The sequence below is a fragment of the Schistocerca piceifrons genome, chromosome 6 (assembly GCF_021461385.2).
Source record: "Schistocerca piceifrons isolate TAMUIC-IGC-003096 chromosome 6, iqSchPice1.1, whole genome shotgun sequence".
NCBI lineage: Eukaryota > Metazoa > Arthropoda > Insecta > Orthoptera > Acrididae > Schistocerca > Schistocerca piceifrons.
In genome coordinates, this window is record NC_060143.1 from 322,046,011 (window position 1) to 322,067,227 (window position 21,217).

The 21,217-nt window shown below is 44.0% G+C and overlaps 1 protein-coding gene across 1 annotated transcript in view; it reads right to left on the reverse strand.

Annotated features, from left to right (window-relative positions):
• Positions 1–21,217, reverse strand: part of LOC124803003 (sodium-coupled monocarboxylate transporter 1-like) — a 180,532-nt gene that overhangs the window by 7,501 nt on the left and 151,814 nt on the right. Inside the window, exon 13 of the mRNA XM_047264110.1 lies at positions 16,656–16,840. Within this exon, the coding sequence (XP_047120066.1) occupies positions 16,656–16,840 (185 nt within the window). The remainder of the gene's footprint in view (positions 1–16,655; positions 16,841–21,217) is intronic.

Genomic DNA, 21,217 nt, shown 5'->3' on the forward strand with positions numbered 1-21,217 from the left:
TGTGGAGTGCAGAAATGACAGACTGCAAGGGAATAGGACACTGGACCACATCCTGCTCTCTGCAGGCCTCCTTGGCAGCCCGATCGGGCTGAAGTCCCCGCGTTTTATGATGGTCCCCTGGACATTACGAAAGGCGGTATATGGTTCTTAATAGGGTGTACGTCCACCACGGACGGCAATGCATGCTCTGCAACGTGCTGCCGAGCTGGCCACAAGGTTAGTGATGAGTTTTTGTGGTAGGGGGTTCCAGCAGCCACGGTTTCCATCTGTTGGATGATCGTTTATTTATGCGGACATTTTGCAATACGTCCCACCAACATATCCCACACGTGCTCTATGGGATTTAAGGAGAAGTTTACCATCATTGGCCCGAAAAAAAGCATGCTTTTTGAGAATTTTTTCTCGGGATGTGTTATAGATATCACTGTAAAATTTGGTTAAAATGTTTATTGATATTTCCTCTACAAACTGGAATTTTTTCGACCGGAAATGTCGAAGAGCAAAGGTGGAAGTGCCATCGGAACGAAACAAAATTTCGACGTAGACCTCCACGCCCGGTATATCACAGGTCAGCCGGCTCGTCTGAAATCAAAATTGAGTTGACGTTAGCGAAGTATATAAGATTCTTTAGGAGTTTCTAGAATTAAATTTTCACTCTACAGCGGAGTGTGCGCTGATAGGACCTTCCTGTGAAGTTTGGAAGGTAGGAGGCGAGGTAGTGGCGGAATTAAAGCTGTGAGGACGGGGCGTGAGTCGTGCTTGGGTAGCTCAGTTGGTAGAGCACTTGCCCGCGAAAGGCAAAGGCCCCGAGTTCGAGTCTCGGTCCGGCACACAGTTTTAATCTGCCAGGAAGTTTCATATCAGTGCACACTCCGCTGTAGAGTGAAAATTTCATTCTAGAAACAACTCCCAGGCTGTGGCTAAGCCATGTCTCCGCAATATCCTTTCTTCCAGGAGTGCTAGTTCTGCAAGGTTCGCAGGAGAGCTTCTGTGAAGTTTGGAAGGTAGGAGGCGAGGTACTGGAGGAATTAAAGCTGTGAGGACGGGGCGTGAGTCATGCTTGGGTAGCCCAGTTGGTAGAGCACTTGCCCGCGAAAGGCAAAGGTCCCGAGTTCGAGTATCGGTCGGCACACAGTTTTAATCTGCCAGGAAGTTCCTTAGGAGTTGTACGTAAAAAAAAAAAAAAAAGGTTCAAATGGCTCTGAGCACTATGGGACTTAACATCTATGGTCATCAGTCCCCTAGAACTTAGAACTACTTAAACCTAACTAACCTAAGGACATCAGACAACACCCAGTCATCACGAGGCAGAGAAAATCCCTGACCCCGCCGGGAATCGAACCCTGGATCCCGTGCGCGGGAAGAGAGAACGCTACCGCACGACCACGAGCTGCGGACAGTTGTATGTACCTTAAGTTATTTGGACCATAGGAAATCAAAATGGCGGCCATTTGAAAAAAAATAGAGTTTCTTTCATCGATTTTTCGACTTCATCTGTGAAGTAAAAATATTTATAGTTGATGGATCGGAATAAAAGTGGTACAACTCCTAGATAATTTAGTTAGCTTCATCGGAAACAAAGAATCACGCCAATCGGTTCAATAGATTTGAAGTTACCATACCGCGCGATAAAAAAGACGTAATTTCGAGAAAAACGAGTTTGAAGTTTTGACTACACATAAATGCAATTTTATGCAACGTACGTTCAATCTGCTGTTCCGCGTCCATAAACTAGCCCTTCCTCTTCCTCATAGAGGGCGTTCTGCTCGATCTGGGCCATCCTGCACTGCTCCAGAGCCGCTCGTACGGCCGGTGACAAGCGGTTTTCGGCTGCTTGAATCCGGTGGCCGTGCGAATGCTTGGCGAACTGCGTCGAATAGAGTCCCAGGGTGACGCCCATCGTTGTCATGGTCTTCAGAACTGCAGAATACCCTTCGTTGAAGTTGCTCACTGCCAGGAAAGTCGCAGTCTCCACAGTCTCCGCACCAGAATGCAAATGACTGGGGGCTAATTTCCAAACACACGCGTTCAAACTTTCATTAGAATTTTGTGTGTTTCCTCCCAAGCAGCGGTACAATAACTCGTCCTCCGAAAGAAAAAAACTGTTGCGTGAAAAAGGCCGATTTTGGGCAAGTGCATTTATTTTGTTCAACCGCGAATAACAAACATTTCCGTTTCGTATTCGGTAAAACCGGTTCAGGAGTGGATTCCAAACACTTTTATCGATCAAAAAATGCAATTTAAAAAATCGATTTTTTGAACCAAAGGATAGTAAACCTCCTCTTAAATCGTGGGAACGGGCAGTCCGATCCATTTGTGGAATATCTACCCCTTCCAAGTGTTCCTGCACCTTCGCCGTTCAGTGCGGTCGCACATAATCATGAGGTGCGAATGCACCACAGAAAAGACACACATGGGCAAGTAGTACAGCGTCACAATGACGTTGACCGCTGAATGTATCGGGTTCAAAGATTTGGAGGTCAGTACGTGCATGGAACATTATCACTTCCGACTCCATAACACACGAACCGTCAAACGATCGTGTTTTACAGTAATAGAAGCATCGTCACATGGCGGGAGGTAAGAACACGTGATACTCCCAGGAACATGATGGAAAGTGATAGTTTCCGTTGTTCAGGTGTTACGCTGTGAGGAGGCATAATATTCCATGCTCGTACTGACCTCCAAATCTTTAAACACGTTAATCTGACGATGCACTTCTTCCCCATGTCTGTCTCTTCAGGGGTGCATTCGAACATGATGGTTTTGTATGATGCTGTGCGACCGTATTCAACAACACAAATGAAGGAGCTGTTGAAATGAGAGCATATTCGGGGAATGGATTGGTTCCCGTTACCCCGACTTAAAGCCCATCGAGCACGTGTGGGATACTTGCTCACAAATAGATACCCCCTAGCACAAGAACTCCGTAACAAACTAGTCGCGAGCATTGCCGCCCACGATGATCACACACCCCATTAAGAAACATGTCTCGCCTTTTGTATAGTCCAAGGGAACATCATAAATCGCAGTGACCTCTGTGTAATTACAGTATTTGATGAAAAATGTCATTTTTTGTCCCACTGCGAAGTTCTTTCAGTTACCTTCTTTACCACACTGTAGCCGTTCATTCTATCTATGGAAAAGTTTCAGCGAGCTATGTTTCTTGGCAGTGGCACTTCGTGCAACACTTACATTCGTCCTTACGTTTTGAGCAGCAGTGTAGTATATATTTTATGAGTTAGTAGTACAGACTAATTTGGATAAAAAATACCAAATAACGTGTGCAGTTTTCATTGGTCATAGACATAGCTGATTGGAGGTATGTCTTCATTTCAGGTACTGGTGCTCCAGTTGATATAAGTTTATTTGCCGATTGTCATTTTTGCTTCGAAGTTCCGGTTGTGAAGTTGTGCTTGAATTGAAAAAGTGGAAGTTTACAACTGTGATCGTGATTTGTCCGCCAATTGTGCTGTATCGTTCAAGCACTCCGCACATAATACAAATTCTTACTATATGAATGTGGCATGCGTGTACGGGTTATGTAAAGGAAACGCGGTTGCTCGTTGAAGAGAATATGGTAGACGATTCCCAAATCATGGAGTACTAGCTTCAAGAATGTTTACTCGTGTTTTCATTAAACTGAAAGAGAATGGTGCAGCGAGCAAGAGTCATATTTCATCTGAAAAATGGTTCAAATGGCTCTGAGCACTATGGGACTTAACTACTGTGGTCATCAGTCCCCTAGAACTTAGAACTACTTAAACCTAACTAACCTAAGGACATCACACACATCCATGCCCGAGGCAGGATTCGAACCTGCGACCGGAGCAGTCGCGCGGTTCCGGACTGCGCGCCTAGAACCGCTAGACCACCGCGGCCGGCTATTTCATCTGAACGTGCAAATGAACAGTGTATGGGTGAAACACACGGATGGGAGAAAAATCACAACACCACGAAGTAATCAATGCAGAGCAATGAAATTTCAGGAAGACATTTGTCTTGGCAACACATTTAAGTGATTAACGTTCCAAGATCACAGGTTAAAGTAAGAGCAATACAATCCACTGCAAATGTGAAATATTGGTACATTAATAACCGGTGTAATAGCCAGAATGTTGAATGCAGGCATGAAAACAAGCATACATCGTGTTGTACAGCTACCGGATATTAGTTCGTGGGACAGAGTTCCGTGCCTGTTGCCCTAGGTTGGTCAATGCTAAAATATCGACATTCTGTAGAGCATGTTGGGTTACAACTGCAGTATGTGGACAAGCATCATCCTGTTCGAAGAGATTTCGGGATTGCACCCGGTCTTCGACGGCTCACCTGAAGATGACTGGCAGGTATTCAGCTTAAATATCGTGGAACGAAGTTTACGAGGACCGGATGCAATCTCGAAATCTCTTCGAACATTTAATTCACCGGGAAAATTGTAAATTTCACATCAAGAGCATTATCATGTTGAAAAATACCTCCTGGAATGCTGTTCACGAATGGCTTCACAACGGGTAGAATCACAAGACTGACGTACGAATCTGCAGTCACTGTGCACTAGAGTGCTCCTGCTGTCGTAAGAAATCATATCGTAAACCATAACGCCAGGTGTAGGTCCAGTGTGTATAGCGCTGGCTTCCTTCTAACAAACAAACGGTCATAATTGGTACCGAGGTAAAACCAGCTTTTATCAGAAAATACAACAGACCGCCACCTGGCCCTCCAGTGAGCTCTTGGTGGACGCCGTTGAAGTCGCAAATGGCGGTGGTTTGGGGTCAGTGGAACGCCTGCTACAGGGCATCTGGCCCGGAGCTGTCCTCGAAGCAAGCGATTTGTAAATCAGTTCCTTGTGTCACTATGGTGCCGGCTGTTGTTCAAATTGCTGCTGCAGGTTTTAAAGTTCTTATTTTTTATTGTCTCTATTATTTAATGTCTCTATTTATTAATGTGATTGCGTATTATTATTAATTGATTTTTATTTATGGTTTGGTTTAGCGATCCCTTTTCACTGTTTGCTCCTTTTATTTGAGTCCTTTTAATTATGCTTGCGGTAGTTATGAAGTCTATATCGCTTACTGATCTTCGTAAGTTAAAGAATACGGTAATACCACATGCGTTTCGCAGCAGCAGATCTCTTTGAGGCTCCTTGCCGGAACTTCTCCACCTGAAATCGCTAAAGATGATTTATCGCTCTACGGAAATCGATCGGTACGGCCAAGTGCTATGCTGTGTCATGTCTATGGAATGTCGCGTCCATTATTAGTTCATGAAATTATTTAGGTCTTCAGAGAAATATTCTCGGCGAATCCCAAAACCGTGTAAAACTGCAGGTTCGCACCATCAAACCACACAACTCTTCCGAACGACTTGCGTCATAAATAATCACTGAATATTTCTTTTGAAATGATTAAGGGTCATGAACTCTACACACCTGATACTCCTTTTGTGCTTTTATATGTATTTATTTTCTTCAACACCATAAAACATAGATTACTGCCTTAATGGCGGCTTCCAACAATCTCCTCTAAAACCGACATAGAACATCTCTCTTCCAATGTCCAACACGGAATAATTATCTCTTTGCCGTAGCTTAATACAGTCTATATATCTTGGTTATCGAGTTCGCGCGGAGATGCTTTATTCCACTGAGTATTTATCTCTCGCGCAGTTATTTTAAATTTAATGTTGTATTAATAGTCCGTCGGACTACCTGCCCCATTAGACGCCATAGTTCGCCGCCCGGGATTAGCCGAGGGGTCTCAAGCGCTGACGGCTGGTCCCGGCGGAAGCTCGAGTCCTTCCTCGGGCTTGGGTGCGTGTGCTCTCATAGCCCCATTACACGCCTTCGCTCGCCGCCCGGGATTAGCCGAGAGGTCTGAGGTGTCGTCGGCTGGTCCGGCGGAGGTTCGAGTCCTTCCTCGGGCTTGGGTGTGTGTGCTCGTCCTTAGCATAATTTAGGTTAAGTACTGTGTACTCAGGCGCTGACGGCTGGTCCCGGCGGAAGTTCGAGTCCTTCCTCGGGCTTGGGTGCGTGTGCTCTCATAGCCCCATTACACGCCTTCGCTCGCCGCCCGGGATTAGCCGAGAGGTCTGAGGTGTTGTCGGCTGGTCCCGGCGGAGGTTCGAGTCCTTCCTCGGGCTTGGGTGTGTGTGCTCGTCCTTAGCATAATTTAGGTTAAGTACTGTGTAAGCTTAGGGACTGACGACCTTAGCAGTGAAGTTCTGTAAGATTTCACACACATTTGAACATTTTTGAACACGCCCACGTTCGAATTCAATGAGGTTTTGATAATGGCGTCTTTGTTGCCCGAAGGGCGTTCTAGACTAACATCAGCTCACCATGTCCACTCTCAGGGGTAACTAACTTTGACGACTGTTACGGCGTGTATTTAAAGCGAACTTGATTTGCTTCCTTATAGAGGCGCTACTAGCCTCACATCTTTCAGAAGTAGAAACACGTCTGCCAAGTTTCGATTATGTAGCACAACTTCTTGGTATTGCAATTATTTTCCATCAGTGTTTTTCATATGAACGTGCAGATGGACAGTGTGTGGATGAAATAGAACTCATTATTCAGTTGGTTCAAGAATCATGAAAGAAGGTTGTATACATGGAAGAACCCTGGAGATACTAAAAGGTTTCAGATAGATTATATAATGGTAAGACAGACATTTAGGAACCAGGTTTTAAATTGTAACACATTTCCAAGGGCAGATGTGGACTCTGACCACAATCTATTGGTTATGAACTGTAGATTAAAACTAAAGAAACTGCAAAAAGGTGGGAATTTAAGGAGATGTGACCTGGATAAACTGAAAGAACCAGAGGTTGTACAGAGTTTCAGGGAGAGCGTAAGGAAACAATTAACAGAAATGGGGGAAAGAAATACAGTAGAAGAAGAATGGGTAGCTTTGAGGAATGAAATAGTGAAAGCGGCAGAGGATCAAGTAGGTAAAAAGACGAGGGCTAGTAGAAATCCTTGAGTAACAGAACAGATACTGAATTTAATTGATGAAAGGAGAAAATACAAAAATGCAGTAAGTGCAGGCAAAAAGGAATACAAACGTCTTAAAAATGAGATCGACAGGAAGTGCAAAATGGCTAAGCAGGGATGGCTAGAGTACAAATGTAAGGATGTAGAGGCTTATCTCACGAGGGGTAAGATAGGTATTGCCTACAGGAAAATTAAAGAGACCTTTGGAGAAAAGAGAACCACTTCCATGAATATCAAGAGTTCAGATGGAAACTCAGTTCTAAGCAAAGAAGGGAAAGCAGAAAGGTGGAAGGAGTATATAGAGGGTCTATACAGGGGCGATATTCTTGAGGACAATATCATGGAAATGGAAGAGGATGTAGATGAAGATGAAATGGGATATATGATACTGTGTGATGAGTTTGACAGAGCACTGAAAGACCTAAGTCGAAACAAGGCCCCGAGAGTAGACAACATTCCAATAGAACTACTGACAGCCTTGGGAGAGCCAGTCCTGACAAAACTCTACCAACTGGTGAGCAAGATGTAGGAGACAGGCGAAATACCCTCAGACTTTAAGAAGAATATAATAATTCCAATCCCAAAGAAAGCAGGTGTTGACAGATGTGAAAATTACCAAACTATCAGTTTAATAAGTCACAGCTGCAAAATACTAACGCGAATTCTTTACAGACGAATGGAAAAACTGATAGAAGCTGACCTCGGGAAAGATCAGTTTGGATTCCGTAGAAATTTTGGAACACGTGAGGCAATAATGACCTTATGACTTATCTTAGAAAATAGATTAAGGAAAGGCAAACCTACGTTTCTAGCATTTGTAGACTTAGAGAAAGCTTTTGGCAATGTTGATTGGAATACTCTCTTTCAAATTCTGAAGGTGGCAGGGGTAAAATACAGGGAGCGAAAGGCTATTTACAATTTGTACAGAAACCAGATGGCAGTTATAAGAGTCGAGGGGCATGAAAGGGAAACAGACGTTGGGAAGGGAGTGAGACAGGGTTGTAGCCTATCCCAGATCTTATTCAATATGCATATTGAGCAAGCAGTAAAGGAAAGAAAAGAAAAATTCGGAGTAGGAATTAAAATTCATGGAGAAGAAATAAAAACTTTGAGATTCCCCGATGACATTGTAATTCTGTCAGAATCAGCAAAGGACTTGGAAGAGCAGTTGAACGGAATGGACAGTGTCTTGAAAGGAGGGTATAAGATGAACATCAACAAAAGCATAACGAGGATAATGGAATGTAGTCGAATTAATTCGGGTGATGCTGGGGGAATTAGATTAGGAAATTAGACACTTAAAGTAGTAAAGGAGTTTTGCTATTTGGGGAGCAAAATAACTGATGATGGTCGAAGTAGAGAGGATATAAAATGTAGACTGGAAATGGCAGGGAAAGCGTTTCTGAAGAAGAGAAATTTGTTAACGTCGAGTATTGATTTAAGTGTTAGGAAATCGTTTCTGAAAGTATTTGTATGGAGTGTAGCCATGTATGGAAGTGAAACGTGGACGATAAATAGTTTAGACAAAAAGAGAATAGAAGTTTTCGAAATGTGGTGCTACAGAAGAATGCTGAAGATTAGATGGGTAGATCACATAACTAATGAGGAGGTATTGAATAAATTGGGGAGAAGAGGAGTTTGTGGCACAACTTGACTATAAGAAGGGATCGGTTGGTAGGACATGTTCTGAGGCATCAAAGGATCCCAAATTTAGTACTGGAGGGCAGCGTGGAGGGTAAAAATCGTAGAGGGAGACCAAGAGATGAGTACACTAAGCAGTTTCAGAAGGATGTAGGCTGCAGTAGATACTGGGAGATGAAGAAGCTTGCACAGGATAGAGTAGCATGGAGAGCTGCATCAAACCAGTCTGAGGACTGAAGACCACAACAACAACAACAACTCAGTTGGTAGAACGTAGCTCTTCAACAAACAGACCTTGACTTCTACAAGAATACGGCGGACATTAAGTATGTGTTGCCTCTATCATAGTTTACAGTGTTTTCATCACATTCGAGAAGGAGACGAAGGACGACGACTGGAATTTTCTCGATAGTAAATTGCAAACAGGAGGGTAATCCTATTAATAGTGTTTACTAATGAAGCCACTTTCACTCGAGTGAGTACGACTAACAACTGTGTTTTTGGGAACGCAGCCACCGTCCTCTGTACATCCGCACTTGCTCTGTGTTCTCTGCTACGGAGTACACAGCATCATTCTGGAGGAATTCTGCACATGCTAACCAAGCTGATGTAGCTCTTCATGAGACAAGCCACATACTCACAGGGTGTATAAGATCAACCCCGGTCAACAAGATATTTCCATTCATGAATGCAGCACCTCCGGATATGAAAAGTAGCAGAAGAGAATGAAAAGAAGAAGCAATAAACAGAGCCAAGGCGTTCATTGTTCGGAACTCACGCCTATCCACCTCGACTAAAATCCAGACAGAGCTTCCTACTTACAGCAGCACCAATTCCAAGTTCAGCAGAAGCCTGCCAAACTGAGCTGCGGCGTACAAAGTCTCCTGGAGGATTACGGATAGGAAAAGAGAAGCCACCATCAGGCTGCCATCTCCAATACAGGAAGTTAAAGACCCCTCAACAGGTTGATAACAGGGGTGACAACGTGCAAGACTAATCTGAAAAAGTGGGGTATCACTAATGATGAATTTTGCGAATGGGGGCAAGGCAGGGCTCTGAACATTTGCTGGTCGGTAGCAATCTGAGTGAAATCTGTGACATTCAGCTTAAGCGTACGGCTGTGCCTTTCTGCCTGCTGAACTCATAAAGTGTTCAATTCTCTGTAATTAAACCTGTAAAGTTACGAATCTGAGAGTCGTGCAGAAAGAGTATCAATGAGGTTCTGGAAGGTACCTACAGGGACGTGAAGCCATACCAGCTCCAGTGTCGTGGCCAGCAGCGCTAGATGTCTCGGTTGAGGATCCGTGATCGGAAAAGCCTGATCGAGATGGTCCCACAAATTCTCGATTGGGCTTTAATCCGGGGAGTTTGGGGACCAGGGGACTACAGTAAACCGATTGCGGTGAACATCGAGCCACGTATGTACACTGCGAACAGTGTAACACGTTGCATATTCCTGGTGTAGATGCCGGCCAGAGTGGCCGAGCGGTTCTAGGCGCTTCAGTCTGGAACCGCGCGACCGCTACGGTCGCAGGTTCGAATCCTGCCTTGGGCATGGATGTGTGTGGTGTCCTTAGGTTAGTTAGGTTAAAGTAGTTCTAAGTTCTAGGGGACTGATGACCACAGATGTTAAGTCCCATAGTGCTCAGAGGCATTTGAACCATTTGAACCTGGTGTAGATACCATCCTTCCGTGGAAAACAAACTGAATGTAGGAGTGAATATGATCCCCAAGGATAGAGGCATACTTGTGTTGATCCACTGCGCTTTCCAGAATGACGAAATCAACCAGGTAATGGTACGAAAACATTCCCGAGACCATGATGCTCCCTTCTCCAACAGAAGAAATTAACTCCAGACAGAACGAGATTGTTCAAGCACATGGAAGTACCAATACGAGCCAGCCACTAAGCGTAAACACTACGACGTGGTTAGTCGGTCAAAAAAAGTGCAACACACTTCTGTGTGTGAGTGCGAGTGAGCTCAGCAGAGTGATGAGTGCAGACCACTCTGCCTCCATTGCTCTCGAAACATGGTATAGAAAGTGCTAAGGAAAATGCAACAACACCCAGCAAGGGTGTGACTAACCAGTTAAAACACATACAAAGTGGCTAAGCAAACGTAGCAGAACGGAAGAGCGCTAACAACTCGTCGGCCGGTGTGGCCGAGCGGTTCTAGGCGCTTCAGTCTGGAACCGCTCGACAGCTACGGTCGCAGGTTCGAATCCTGCCTCGGGCATGGATGTGTGTGATGTCCTTAGGTTACTTGGGTTTAAGTAGTTCTAAGTTCTAGGGGACTTATGACTTCAGATGTTGAGTCCCATAGTGCTCAGAGCCATTTGAACCATTTTTCGCTAACAACTCGTAAAGAGCAGAATCGATTTGGTCATGAAGAATGATGTCAACAGGCAGAGTCTCTCCTCAGCGCCATAAATGGTCTACCTCGTTAGGCTAGTGTCAGTCGATCAGTAAAATGAACGACATTCACGTCGTACGCACTCGATTATCTGATTATTGTATGCTAATATCTTGTGTCTGAGATTACTATAGTACCACTCATATTCCTGCCAACTTACGAGATGACCAGCGATTAGTAGCAACAAATGATAGAAGCCATCCTCCAGAACCAGCTGCTACTGATGGGTAGAACAGGGGCCTACCAACACCTTTTGGAGCTTGCAGCACAAACTGCTCTGAACTCTAGCACAACTTGGGTCAGGCAGCCTACCAAAGGCCAGGATCAGCATTCAATACAACCTCAAGGCATACGACATCGCCATCCATCCAATAGGACAACATGGGCAGGATGTGGGATGTACAGTGTACTCCCAGAAGGGCGTGTGAGAGACAACACACATGCACTGAAGCCACCGCCATCTTCGATCAGAGCTTCCGACTGGGTACACGTTCCACACCACAGGCGACAACCTACTTACTAGAAGTCACTGCTGTGGGTGCAGGGTTGATGAAGCTTGATACGTCAGCCTGAGGCAGCCACTGGGTTCAGCAGATCCCTCGTCGGCTTGCTAAGCCACCAGCCACTGCCGAAGACAAGGCGACGAGATGCATTCAGACAAATGAATGAAGTAATACTTAATCCTGTTTCACTGCGTCTGGCGACGCCTCACAGCTTCTTCGGCCTGCATCCTGACAGACAGCAGAGAGTAGGCAACCTCTACAACACAATGAAGAGACTAAAGAAGTGGAGGAAAAACATTGCTAGAAGTATTTCATATGACTTCACTACTTCGGAAAGGTGTAGTATTGCAGAACAGGTTGTTAGGGGACTGACATATAATTTTGACATGACACTGGCTCTTTATTTTAAATAGTCAGAGCCATAGAAGCGACGTTGTCCTCTGTGCTACATTATTTAATCGTTTTTGGTTTGATGTCGATTCCTTCTAGCACCGCGTGGCCGATCTTGTTTATCTTCGGTTCATCCTTAATTTGTAACTCGTTCTTTTTCGGTATTTTAATGAGGAAGTATTGACTTTGAATGTCCATATTTCTGGAATTATTAGTCGTTATGAAGCTGTAACGATCATGCTTCATTTAAGAGGCGATGATTTTTTTTTCTGAATTTTATGTGGATGACGAAAGAGTGCGTAATATGGCGGCACGTAGGACAATCTGCGTTGCGCATTGCTTGGAGGCCAGAGTGAGAGAACGTGACGAGGAAGCCATCTGAGTGGTGGGAGGCGGCAAGGAAGCCAAAATTTAAAGTTTACAGAAATAATGAAAAGGACTTAAAAGTATCAAACCGAAATCCGACTAGAGAGTCTCTCTCTCTCTCCCTCTCTCTCTCTCTCTCTTTCTGTCTCCCCCCCTCTCTCTCTGTGGGAGATGGGAGTGTCTAAAGATGATTCCAAACAGTACTAGTCTATTGAAGGAAAGACGCAGAAGCGAGCCAGATCCGCTGAGAAGTACCGCAAATAGCCGGACGCCGTGTGGCGTCGCGAACTGTAAGAGGAGGCAAGGGCATCGAGAAACTGGCGTGTTTGCTCGTGAGTGTGTAAAATAGTGTCGGGGCATTAACTTGATTAAATGTTGCCGAACACCGATGGATGAAGTAATACAATGGCATTAATTCTTGAAAATGCGTGCAACAAACATTCTTAAAGTTATGAGATGACGGAAACCTGCGAGTCGGTAATGTGTACGCTCAAGCGATGTGGCAAAAGTGAGAACAATGACTATCTTGACCGAGAACCACTCTGACTGATTTCGATTTTAACTGTGGGTGGTATGCGGTTGTTAGAGAGGTAACATTCACTCAGGAATACTCCCTGAAAAGAACGAGCGGCTCCTTTCATCACGTCATTCGACAGATATTCTTTCCGTACTGAAGTGAAGCTGTACAGTAGCCTCAATAAATTTGATTCAAAGAGAGGAAATTATTTTGTCCTTGCCACAAACATTACTCCCTTGTCTTCTAAGAAAATCCAAAAGCTTTTCAGTCCAAAATCACATTTCTAGCACACAAATAAAGACGAAAGGTAGGAATTCCGAGGATGCCGCCTGCTGCGGCTGCCGACGTCGACAAGGCGCCGCCTGCGAGATCTTAGAGCAGTGCTCTGAGCAACCGCCAAATGCCCGTTCAGTGCCCTATGTGACCGTACTGTGTCAACTCTGGGAGCTAAATAGTAAGTTTCACGTGACTTACGATTCGAAACTGCAGCTCTAGTTACATTCTGTATCAGGTACTTTAGCTAACAAGCAGTTCACTCACTTTAGTTCCAGGCCCATAACAAAAGACATCCACTACTAATTCTGCTTCTTTTGAAAACTCTTGACCACTGAAGCACAGAAATTATAATAGAAGTACGAAGGGAAACCAAATAAAAATTTGCAGTAAGAATTAAAATTCAGGAAGAGGAAATAGAAACTTCGAGGATTGCCGATGAGACTGTAATTCTGTCATAGACAGCAACGAACTTGGAGGAGCGGTTGAAGGGAATGTACAGTGTGTTGAAAGTAGGATGTAAGATCAACATTAACAAAAGGATAACAATGATAATCAAATGCAGTCGAACTAAATCGGTTGATGCTTTGAGAATCAGATTAGGAAACGAGACACTAAAGGCAGTAGATGAAGTTTGCTGTTTGGGCAGCAAAATAACTACTGCAATCTGCAAGGACATAAAATGAAGGCTGGCAACGGCAAGAAAATCGTTTCTGAAGAAGACAAATTTTTTAACATCGAGTGTAGTGTTAGGCAGTCTGTTCTGAAGACATTTTTATGTAGTGTAGCCATGTATGGTAGTAACACTTTGACGATAAATAGTTTAGACAAGAGAAGAATAGTGGCTTTTGAAATGTGTTACTACAGAAGGACGCTGAAAATTAGATGGGTAGATTACATAAACAATAAGGAGGCAGAAAACAGAATTGTGGAGACAAGAAATTTGTTGCACAACTTGACTACAGGACACATTCCGAGACATCAGGGGTCACCAGTTTAGTATTGGAGGGAAGTGGTGGGGGGGGGGGGGGGGGGGGAGGGTAAGAATCGTAGAGGACGACCAAGAGATGAATACAGGAATACAGTAAGCAGATTCAGAAGGACGTAGATTGCAGTAGTTGTTCGGAAGTGAAAAGGCTTGCACAGTTTAGAGTGGCAAGCAGGCCTGCGTCAAACCAGCCTTCGGACTGATGACCGCAACAACAAAACACAATAGTAAAAAATAGCATACCTGTCGCTCCAAACTCTCCAAATTGGGAATCTGTCTTCTGGCGTAACAGAAACACTGTTACTTTTACGTCTTCTGTTCCAAAAAGTACTGCTACAGATTGGAACTTCGTTTTGACGTTAAAAAGAGAAGCTATCCTCACCTTGAAGGTTGGTTTGCACACCAGAGGACTTTAGTAAGGATGGTCATGTTGCCTTTAGTATGCACTCACCTTTTTCCCATTTTAGAACTAGCTTACTCACCTTAACAATAGAGAATTTCTTGACATGTTTCACACTAACATATCAATGCCAGGGGTGTACGAAAAGAATCCTAGAATCCACTTTGGACCGGAGCCTACCTTTTTGAATCTGAACCCTGGCACATAACCACTGAGCCAGAGAACCATAACTATGGCCTCTCTCTGCTATAGTCTTCTCACAAAAAATGCTGTTCTAAGCAGCGCATAAAGTGGGCGACAACACCTACCGTAAAAGTCCATTTTTTTGTGAAATGACTACGAACGTTTTTACTATCATCTATAGTTATACTATACTTGAGAATCGAGTTTTCCAAGATTGCTTGAAATTCTTTTTATTACTATTACCGGTTTCGGAAGACCTAAGCTGTCATCATCGGATCTCGTAACATTATTACATGTACGTCATTTCTACAGCACTGGAAGTCACATATAGTGATGTTGCGTCAAATCGTGATAAAAAGTAGGCAGAGACACCAGCATGTCACAAATAAAATACCACATAATTAAATCATACGACATGTTGTGCCGATGTCCCAGCTGGGAGACAGGAACCACAAGCGATTTTTAATTATTGTAAGGCCATACGTGGAGTATCACTATCAAGGATCTGATACATATAGCGTGTTTATTTTAACTGAAGACATTGGAATGTGTCGAAAACGACACATGAGATCACAAAAAATTATAACAACTTGTTTCTGTTGCAGGGGGACATTCAACGATACCACACTTGATTCCCCCCCCCCCCCCCCAACCGTATCGTCGTTGTCCCCCCCCCCAACCGTATCGTCGTTGGCGAGGAGAGGGGTGGTGGAGGACAGCTTTAAAATCTTCAGTGCAAATCCCCGTTTTTTATTTCAGATTACGATTCTACTGTAAAACCTACATACTCTATGTCCGAAGCATTTTCTTCGTTTCGCCACAGATGGCGCTGTAATCGGAGGAATAGAAATGGGTACGCAATCGCAATTTACGACATGCTACTCAATTGTCCTTGAATATCGAATGGCACCTCCATGCTCCGAGGATAGGACAGATCAGTATTTCATGACGTGAAAATCGCATTTACAACACTGTATTCCTCCGACATATCGAACATGGGACTACTCGACGCGCCATATACATTTTTACGAGATGTTGAAAATAAAACAATAAGTTCTAGACAGTTAAATAATACGCAGGTTTCTTTTGGGTCAGTTTCATACGTCCTTTACGTGCAGCCCGATGTTTCAGGCGTTTTAACAGCTTTAATTCGGCTGAAATTGTTTCCGCCTGGCATTCCAAGTAAAGTATTGTTTTGTTACGCTACGTTGTTGTTTCTGTGTGTCTCGTAATGTCTTCAGCTTCAGCGCCAACTTTGTCAGCTAATCCATCTTCACTACCCTGCAGACGAACAAATGGCAATAATTTTGTCATCAGAAATCGATTACATCCAGCACCACTGTGATTTATTCCCTTAACGCCTATATCTGAGCAATCTGGGATGTTAAACTTCCTAACACCTTTGCAATTCCAACAGCAGCAATGTCTTTCAACAGATCTCCTTTATCCATTCCACGTAGCGTATCTAACGTTTTGTGCACGAACGCTAGTGTCTTCTTTCACTTGATATCATTTCTCGCTCACAACAAACAGGGGCATCACAGTACAGTACAGTTCAGTCTTGGCTTGTTAACTGATACAGTACCAGGACCAGTGTATGTAGGTCGGCTCATTTTCATTCAATGATTTTCATCGCCGACTGTTGCCGTTATTCCTTTCAGAGTATCAAATACTGTACTCTTGGTGACTCGGAAATCGTGATTAATGACAAGCGAGGTTTCACAGTATACTAAATCTTGTGCCACCCTTACGAGCAGCACGATGATTCAGGCGTTTTAACAGCTTTAATTCGGCTGAAATTGTTTCCGCCTGGCATTCCAAGTAAAGCACTGTTTTGTCTAACAAGTGAATTAACTGATTATGTGCGCAATATCTAGAGTATTTTTGAGGATACAGTATTATTTAAGTTTTACATGGCACCCATACTCGTTGTTAATCCCTAAATTAATTTCATACACTGGACCGTCAGGCACCTGCTGTTCCACTCACCTGTTCTGATAGTCGACTGTGACGGCGACAGAGCCGTTGTGGACGCGGTCGAAAGCGTAGCGGCAGCCGTCAGTGGAGAGGGGCTTGGTGGCGAAGCGGATGTCGCCGCTGGCCTGGTACGCCTGACCGCCCAGGATCAGCCACGACATCACCGCTACGCTGGTCAAGCCGCCCGCCAGAGCTCCCTGCGCATACATAGCTAAATGAAGGAGTTGTTATTGCGTGCCAACTACCCAAACATACGTTCTTCGTCTCTTAAACATCAGCAAGACTGAAAAGAAAGCAGACCTTTATTCAAAAAACTTTCTAAGGTGTCAAAAAAGGCCAGATGCTGACACTTGAATATTTGTGTCCTTGCAGTCTTTCGCGGTGGTAGGCGTGAATTAAGTTGATTCTTGTAGAGAGGCGGGAGGGAAAGTTTCGAACGTGGCGCAGGCCCTTGTCACCACCTGACGTCATCGATCCTGTGGCATACTGGAGCTGCCCAACTAGCCTTTCCTTGCATGTGTCGACCTTGACTGGAAGATTCCAGACGCTGCAGTCGCACTTTTACAAGCGCAAAACTGTGCCAGCCCCGGTAGTCAGTTGTCTTTTATTGCTGACGTCGATGGCGGTGACAGCTGTCGAAAGCTCGAGTGTTTCATTCGAAGTTATTTGGCTTGTAAACTAGAAGGCTTTAGTCAGGTATGAATATTAACGAACTGTCAATTTGAAACATTGATGCAGAATACTCACAGGAATTATTTACAGGAGAATCTAAAGGTTGGTAAATGTCGACCTCAGGTCAGTTGATTTTGGATTCCGAGAAATACAAGAACAAGAAAGTGATACTGGCACTACTGCTTATCTTAGAAGTCATTTATAGCAACTGTAGATTTATAGAACGTGTTTGATAATGTTGACTGTAATACGAGGGTTGTCCTGAAAGTAAGTTCAGATCTGTCGCAAAATGGCCACCACAGTGAAAACCTGATGAAGCTTTGCACAGATGTGTTGGGTAGTGTCTCTAGTATGACCATCGATCGCACCAAGACGCTCTTTTCAGTTGTGGGTGCACTGTGAGCGAATATAGGTGCCTAGAACAACGATGTCTCCCGCCAAGTAGGAGGGCCCACTGAGAAGCTACAGCTTAACGAATGCAGCCCGCCTACCAGAACTGCCACCCGCTTCCTTCTTCATGGAAATTCTCAGCCGCACTCTACAGGGGCAGTGAAGACGCTCCTGCAGCCTTTTCGTTGAGAAGAGTTCGGTCACCCACAACACAGCCCAAAATGGCTCGTCCTGAGTATCATCTCTGTTCACATGAAACGCTGGATACGAAGACAACATTTGGGCGCAGGCTACGCGCTATGGACCAGCGTTGAGAATTATCAGAAAGCACAGGTGGCTGCCTTCTATGACCACTGTGTTGGAAATTTGGTATAACGCTCCGACAAATGTCTAAGTCGGAGCAGCGACTATGTAGGGAAGTACCTGGAAACTGTAGCTAACTCCTGCAGATAAAATGTTTCTGATTTTCAATGTGGTTTCCATTTAGCGACCAATCGAAACTTACTTTCTGGACAACCCTCGTATTTCTTTTCCAGTTGCTGTTCCCGTTTCAACATTTGGGCGCAGGCTAAGCGCTATGGACCAGCGTTGAGAATTATCAGAAAGCACAGGTGGCTGCCTTCTATGACCACTGTGTTGGAAATTTGGTATAACGCTCCGACAAATGTCTAAGTCGGAGCAGCGACTATGTAGGGAAGTACCTGGAAAGTGTAGCTAACTCCTGCAGATAAAATGTTTCTGATTTTCGATGTGGTTTCCATTTAGCGACCAATCGAAACTTACTTTCTGGACAACCCTCGTATTTCTTTTCCAGTTGCTGTTCCCGTTTCTCTACAAGTTCGGCATTGTTATACAGATTTTCTCAATGTAACTGCATTTGGTGGCCCATTGCCCTTCCTGAAGCCACCAATGCCCCAAGAAGAATTTCCTTATCCTCATCTATCTGTATCTAGTCTAGATCTCGTGTTTAAGTGTTGCAACGTTGTCTAAATATTTGCGTAATGTGCAACTGAGACAGAAAGTGGTTAACAGCCCAGTACTTACCTAGTTGGATGTGGAAAATCGCCTAAAAACGACATCCAGTCTGGCTGACTCACTAGCCCTCGTTATTAATCAACGAGACAGATTCGATATAGGGCTGGTTTGTGTCCTCATGTCACAACGGCAGCACGCTTTAGCGCACTCAGCTACTCATGCAGGTAGATAACGTTGATAAAATCTTCGAAATTCTGAAGGCAACACATACTCCCCTCCACTACCCAATTAACTACGCCTCGATGCTTCAGGATGTTATACCATATAACTCCTTTCTCTCCAATCCGATTTAACATATTTCCGTTAGGGCAAGGAAACCTAGATATGACAAAAAAATCACAAAATTCGTATGTATCATTGAAAGAAAAAGAGTAACTACAAGGAAAAAATGTAGATGTTAGCGAGTATAAGCTGATTTGCAATCAGAAAGTATGCCATAGCGGAAGTGAGTTGCAACATAGCCAGCCGCAGGCACGCAAGAATGTTATGCGTTGCGAAGAGAAACAGAGCCCTCAGGCGGTGCCAACCAGAACCAGCTGGGTGCAGTATAGCAACAGCCAATGCTGCAATACGCTAGCGGAAGGACGGAAGCCTTTTCTCACTTGCCACCACAGACGTGTTTAGAGCATATTCCTTAAGCCCTGAATAAACATAGTCTGGAGCGTATAAGCACTCAGTTATTCCTGTACTAGAATATTCTCATCTCATTATCACAGCCTGCACTGCGAACCTGTGACACCTGGTGTGACATCCCGGAATGCAATAGTGGTCCACTGTTTGACCACTGTACAGAGCAGTCAGCCCTGTATCACGAAAGCAGCGGCCACTAGAACGTAGAGCTTCCTGCTCGCTGGAGGGAGGTCATGGAACCGTCAGCTGCACTGCTGCACTGTCGCCACGGACACAGCCAGAGACATACCTCAGTGGTATTCGAGTGACGCCATGCTTGGCCCCACTCTTTGGACTGTCAGCAATGCTGGACGTATATTGCTTCATATGAGAGGCAACTGGCCGCTTTCAATAAGCTGTTCCTGACGTACTACAGCCGAGGGCTAGAAAAAAGAAGTTAAATTCAAAAAATCTACTGCTGTCCTGACATCCCATTTCACTCTCCATGGGTGACAATCCCTGGATAATCTAACAACCCGAAAAACTCTTTCGTTTATTTACACAGAATTTAGAGACCTAATTTCTAGGTCATTTTCCAGAATTTTTATGATGTGCAAACATATATGTAGCTGTATGAATTCTTCCTTCATCCGATAAACTTAGCCAAGATGTAATCTCTTCCATCAACATACGATGTATTTGTCAATACTATAGGATCTACCGTCGGTTCTCCGAAGAGATCGACAACATCCTCACTACCGTCACTCATTAAAGAGATGTCTGAATCGTTTTTGTGTACTTGCCGCAGCTTTTCTCACAAGTGTAGTCTTCTGATTCTCCTGCGTTTGGCCTACTGATTGGAGGGTTTTCTTTTCCAGCAATGAAATTACTGCTGGAGGTTTCGTCTCTGGCGGTTGGATTTTTGTCGTATGGTAAGGGTGGCAACCCATGGTACACCACTGTGAGGCTGGGGCTGTAACATAGGCGACAATCACTTTTGGGCGTGGAGCGTATAGCGTATCATATTTAAGGAATATATTGACTGCTGATAATTATCTCAATACAATAAATATGACAATAATGAATAATTCAACAAATAGCGCAAAGTTAGTTTTCTGTGCATGTAACACAAATTTTGCGGGTACTGAGTCAATACTTGCATAAGTGTGGCGAACGTTGTACAGATGTGTGCACATTTATTTACATTCTGAAAGTGCTGTTTGTCAAAATTATTTTTACTACCAAATTGAAGCTGATAATGGAAAAACTGTGACAAACTACTTCTAAACAGTGGTATTATTACTAACAGTAGGAACATTTATGATAGGTATGATTGTCTTATGAACAAACTGGAGTATCATTTTTGGAAGGTTTTGCCTGTATCAGTTACAGAAAACGCTACCCTGCTTATCCAGTTTATGCGTCTAATTTACAGTATTCTTTTGTAGCACTATATTTCATAGGCTATTATTCTCTTCAGGTCTTTATCGTTTATTGTCCACGTTTCAATAGCGTAGGCCCTTCAGTATCATAAATCATGTATGAATCGTAGGCGGACTTTCAGGGAAGAAATATTTGTATACGAGGATGTTTGATAAATCAATTTTTTGACGAGGCGACACTGTAGAATGATGTTTTTATATCATATATTTCGTATATATTAATATAAGGAAATTTTGTATGAATGCAATGTCTCACGGCGATAACATTGAATAAAATGTTCTCGGGTTTCCAACCACGTCAATTGCTTAAAACTACACGAGCTTTCGGTCAAGCACTCCTTGGCCATTGTCAAGTGGTATGACTGCCAGTGGGCTGTTGGTGAGCCCTTATATACCGCTAGCTGCCGGCTGTGACGTCACTGTTGC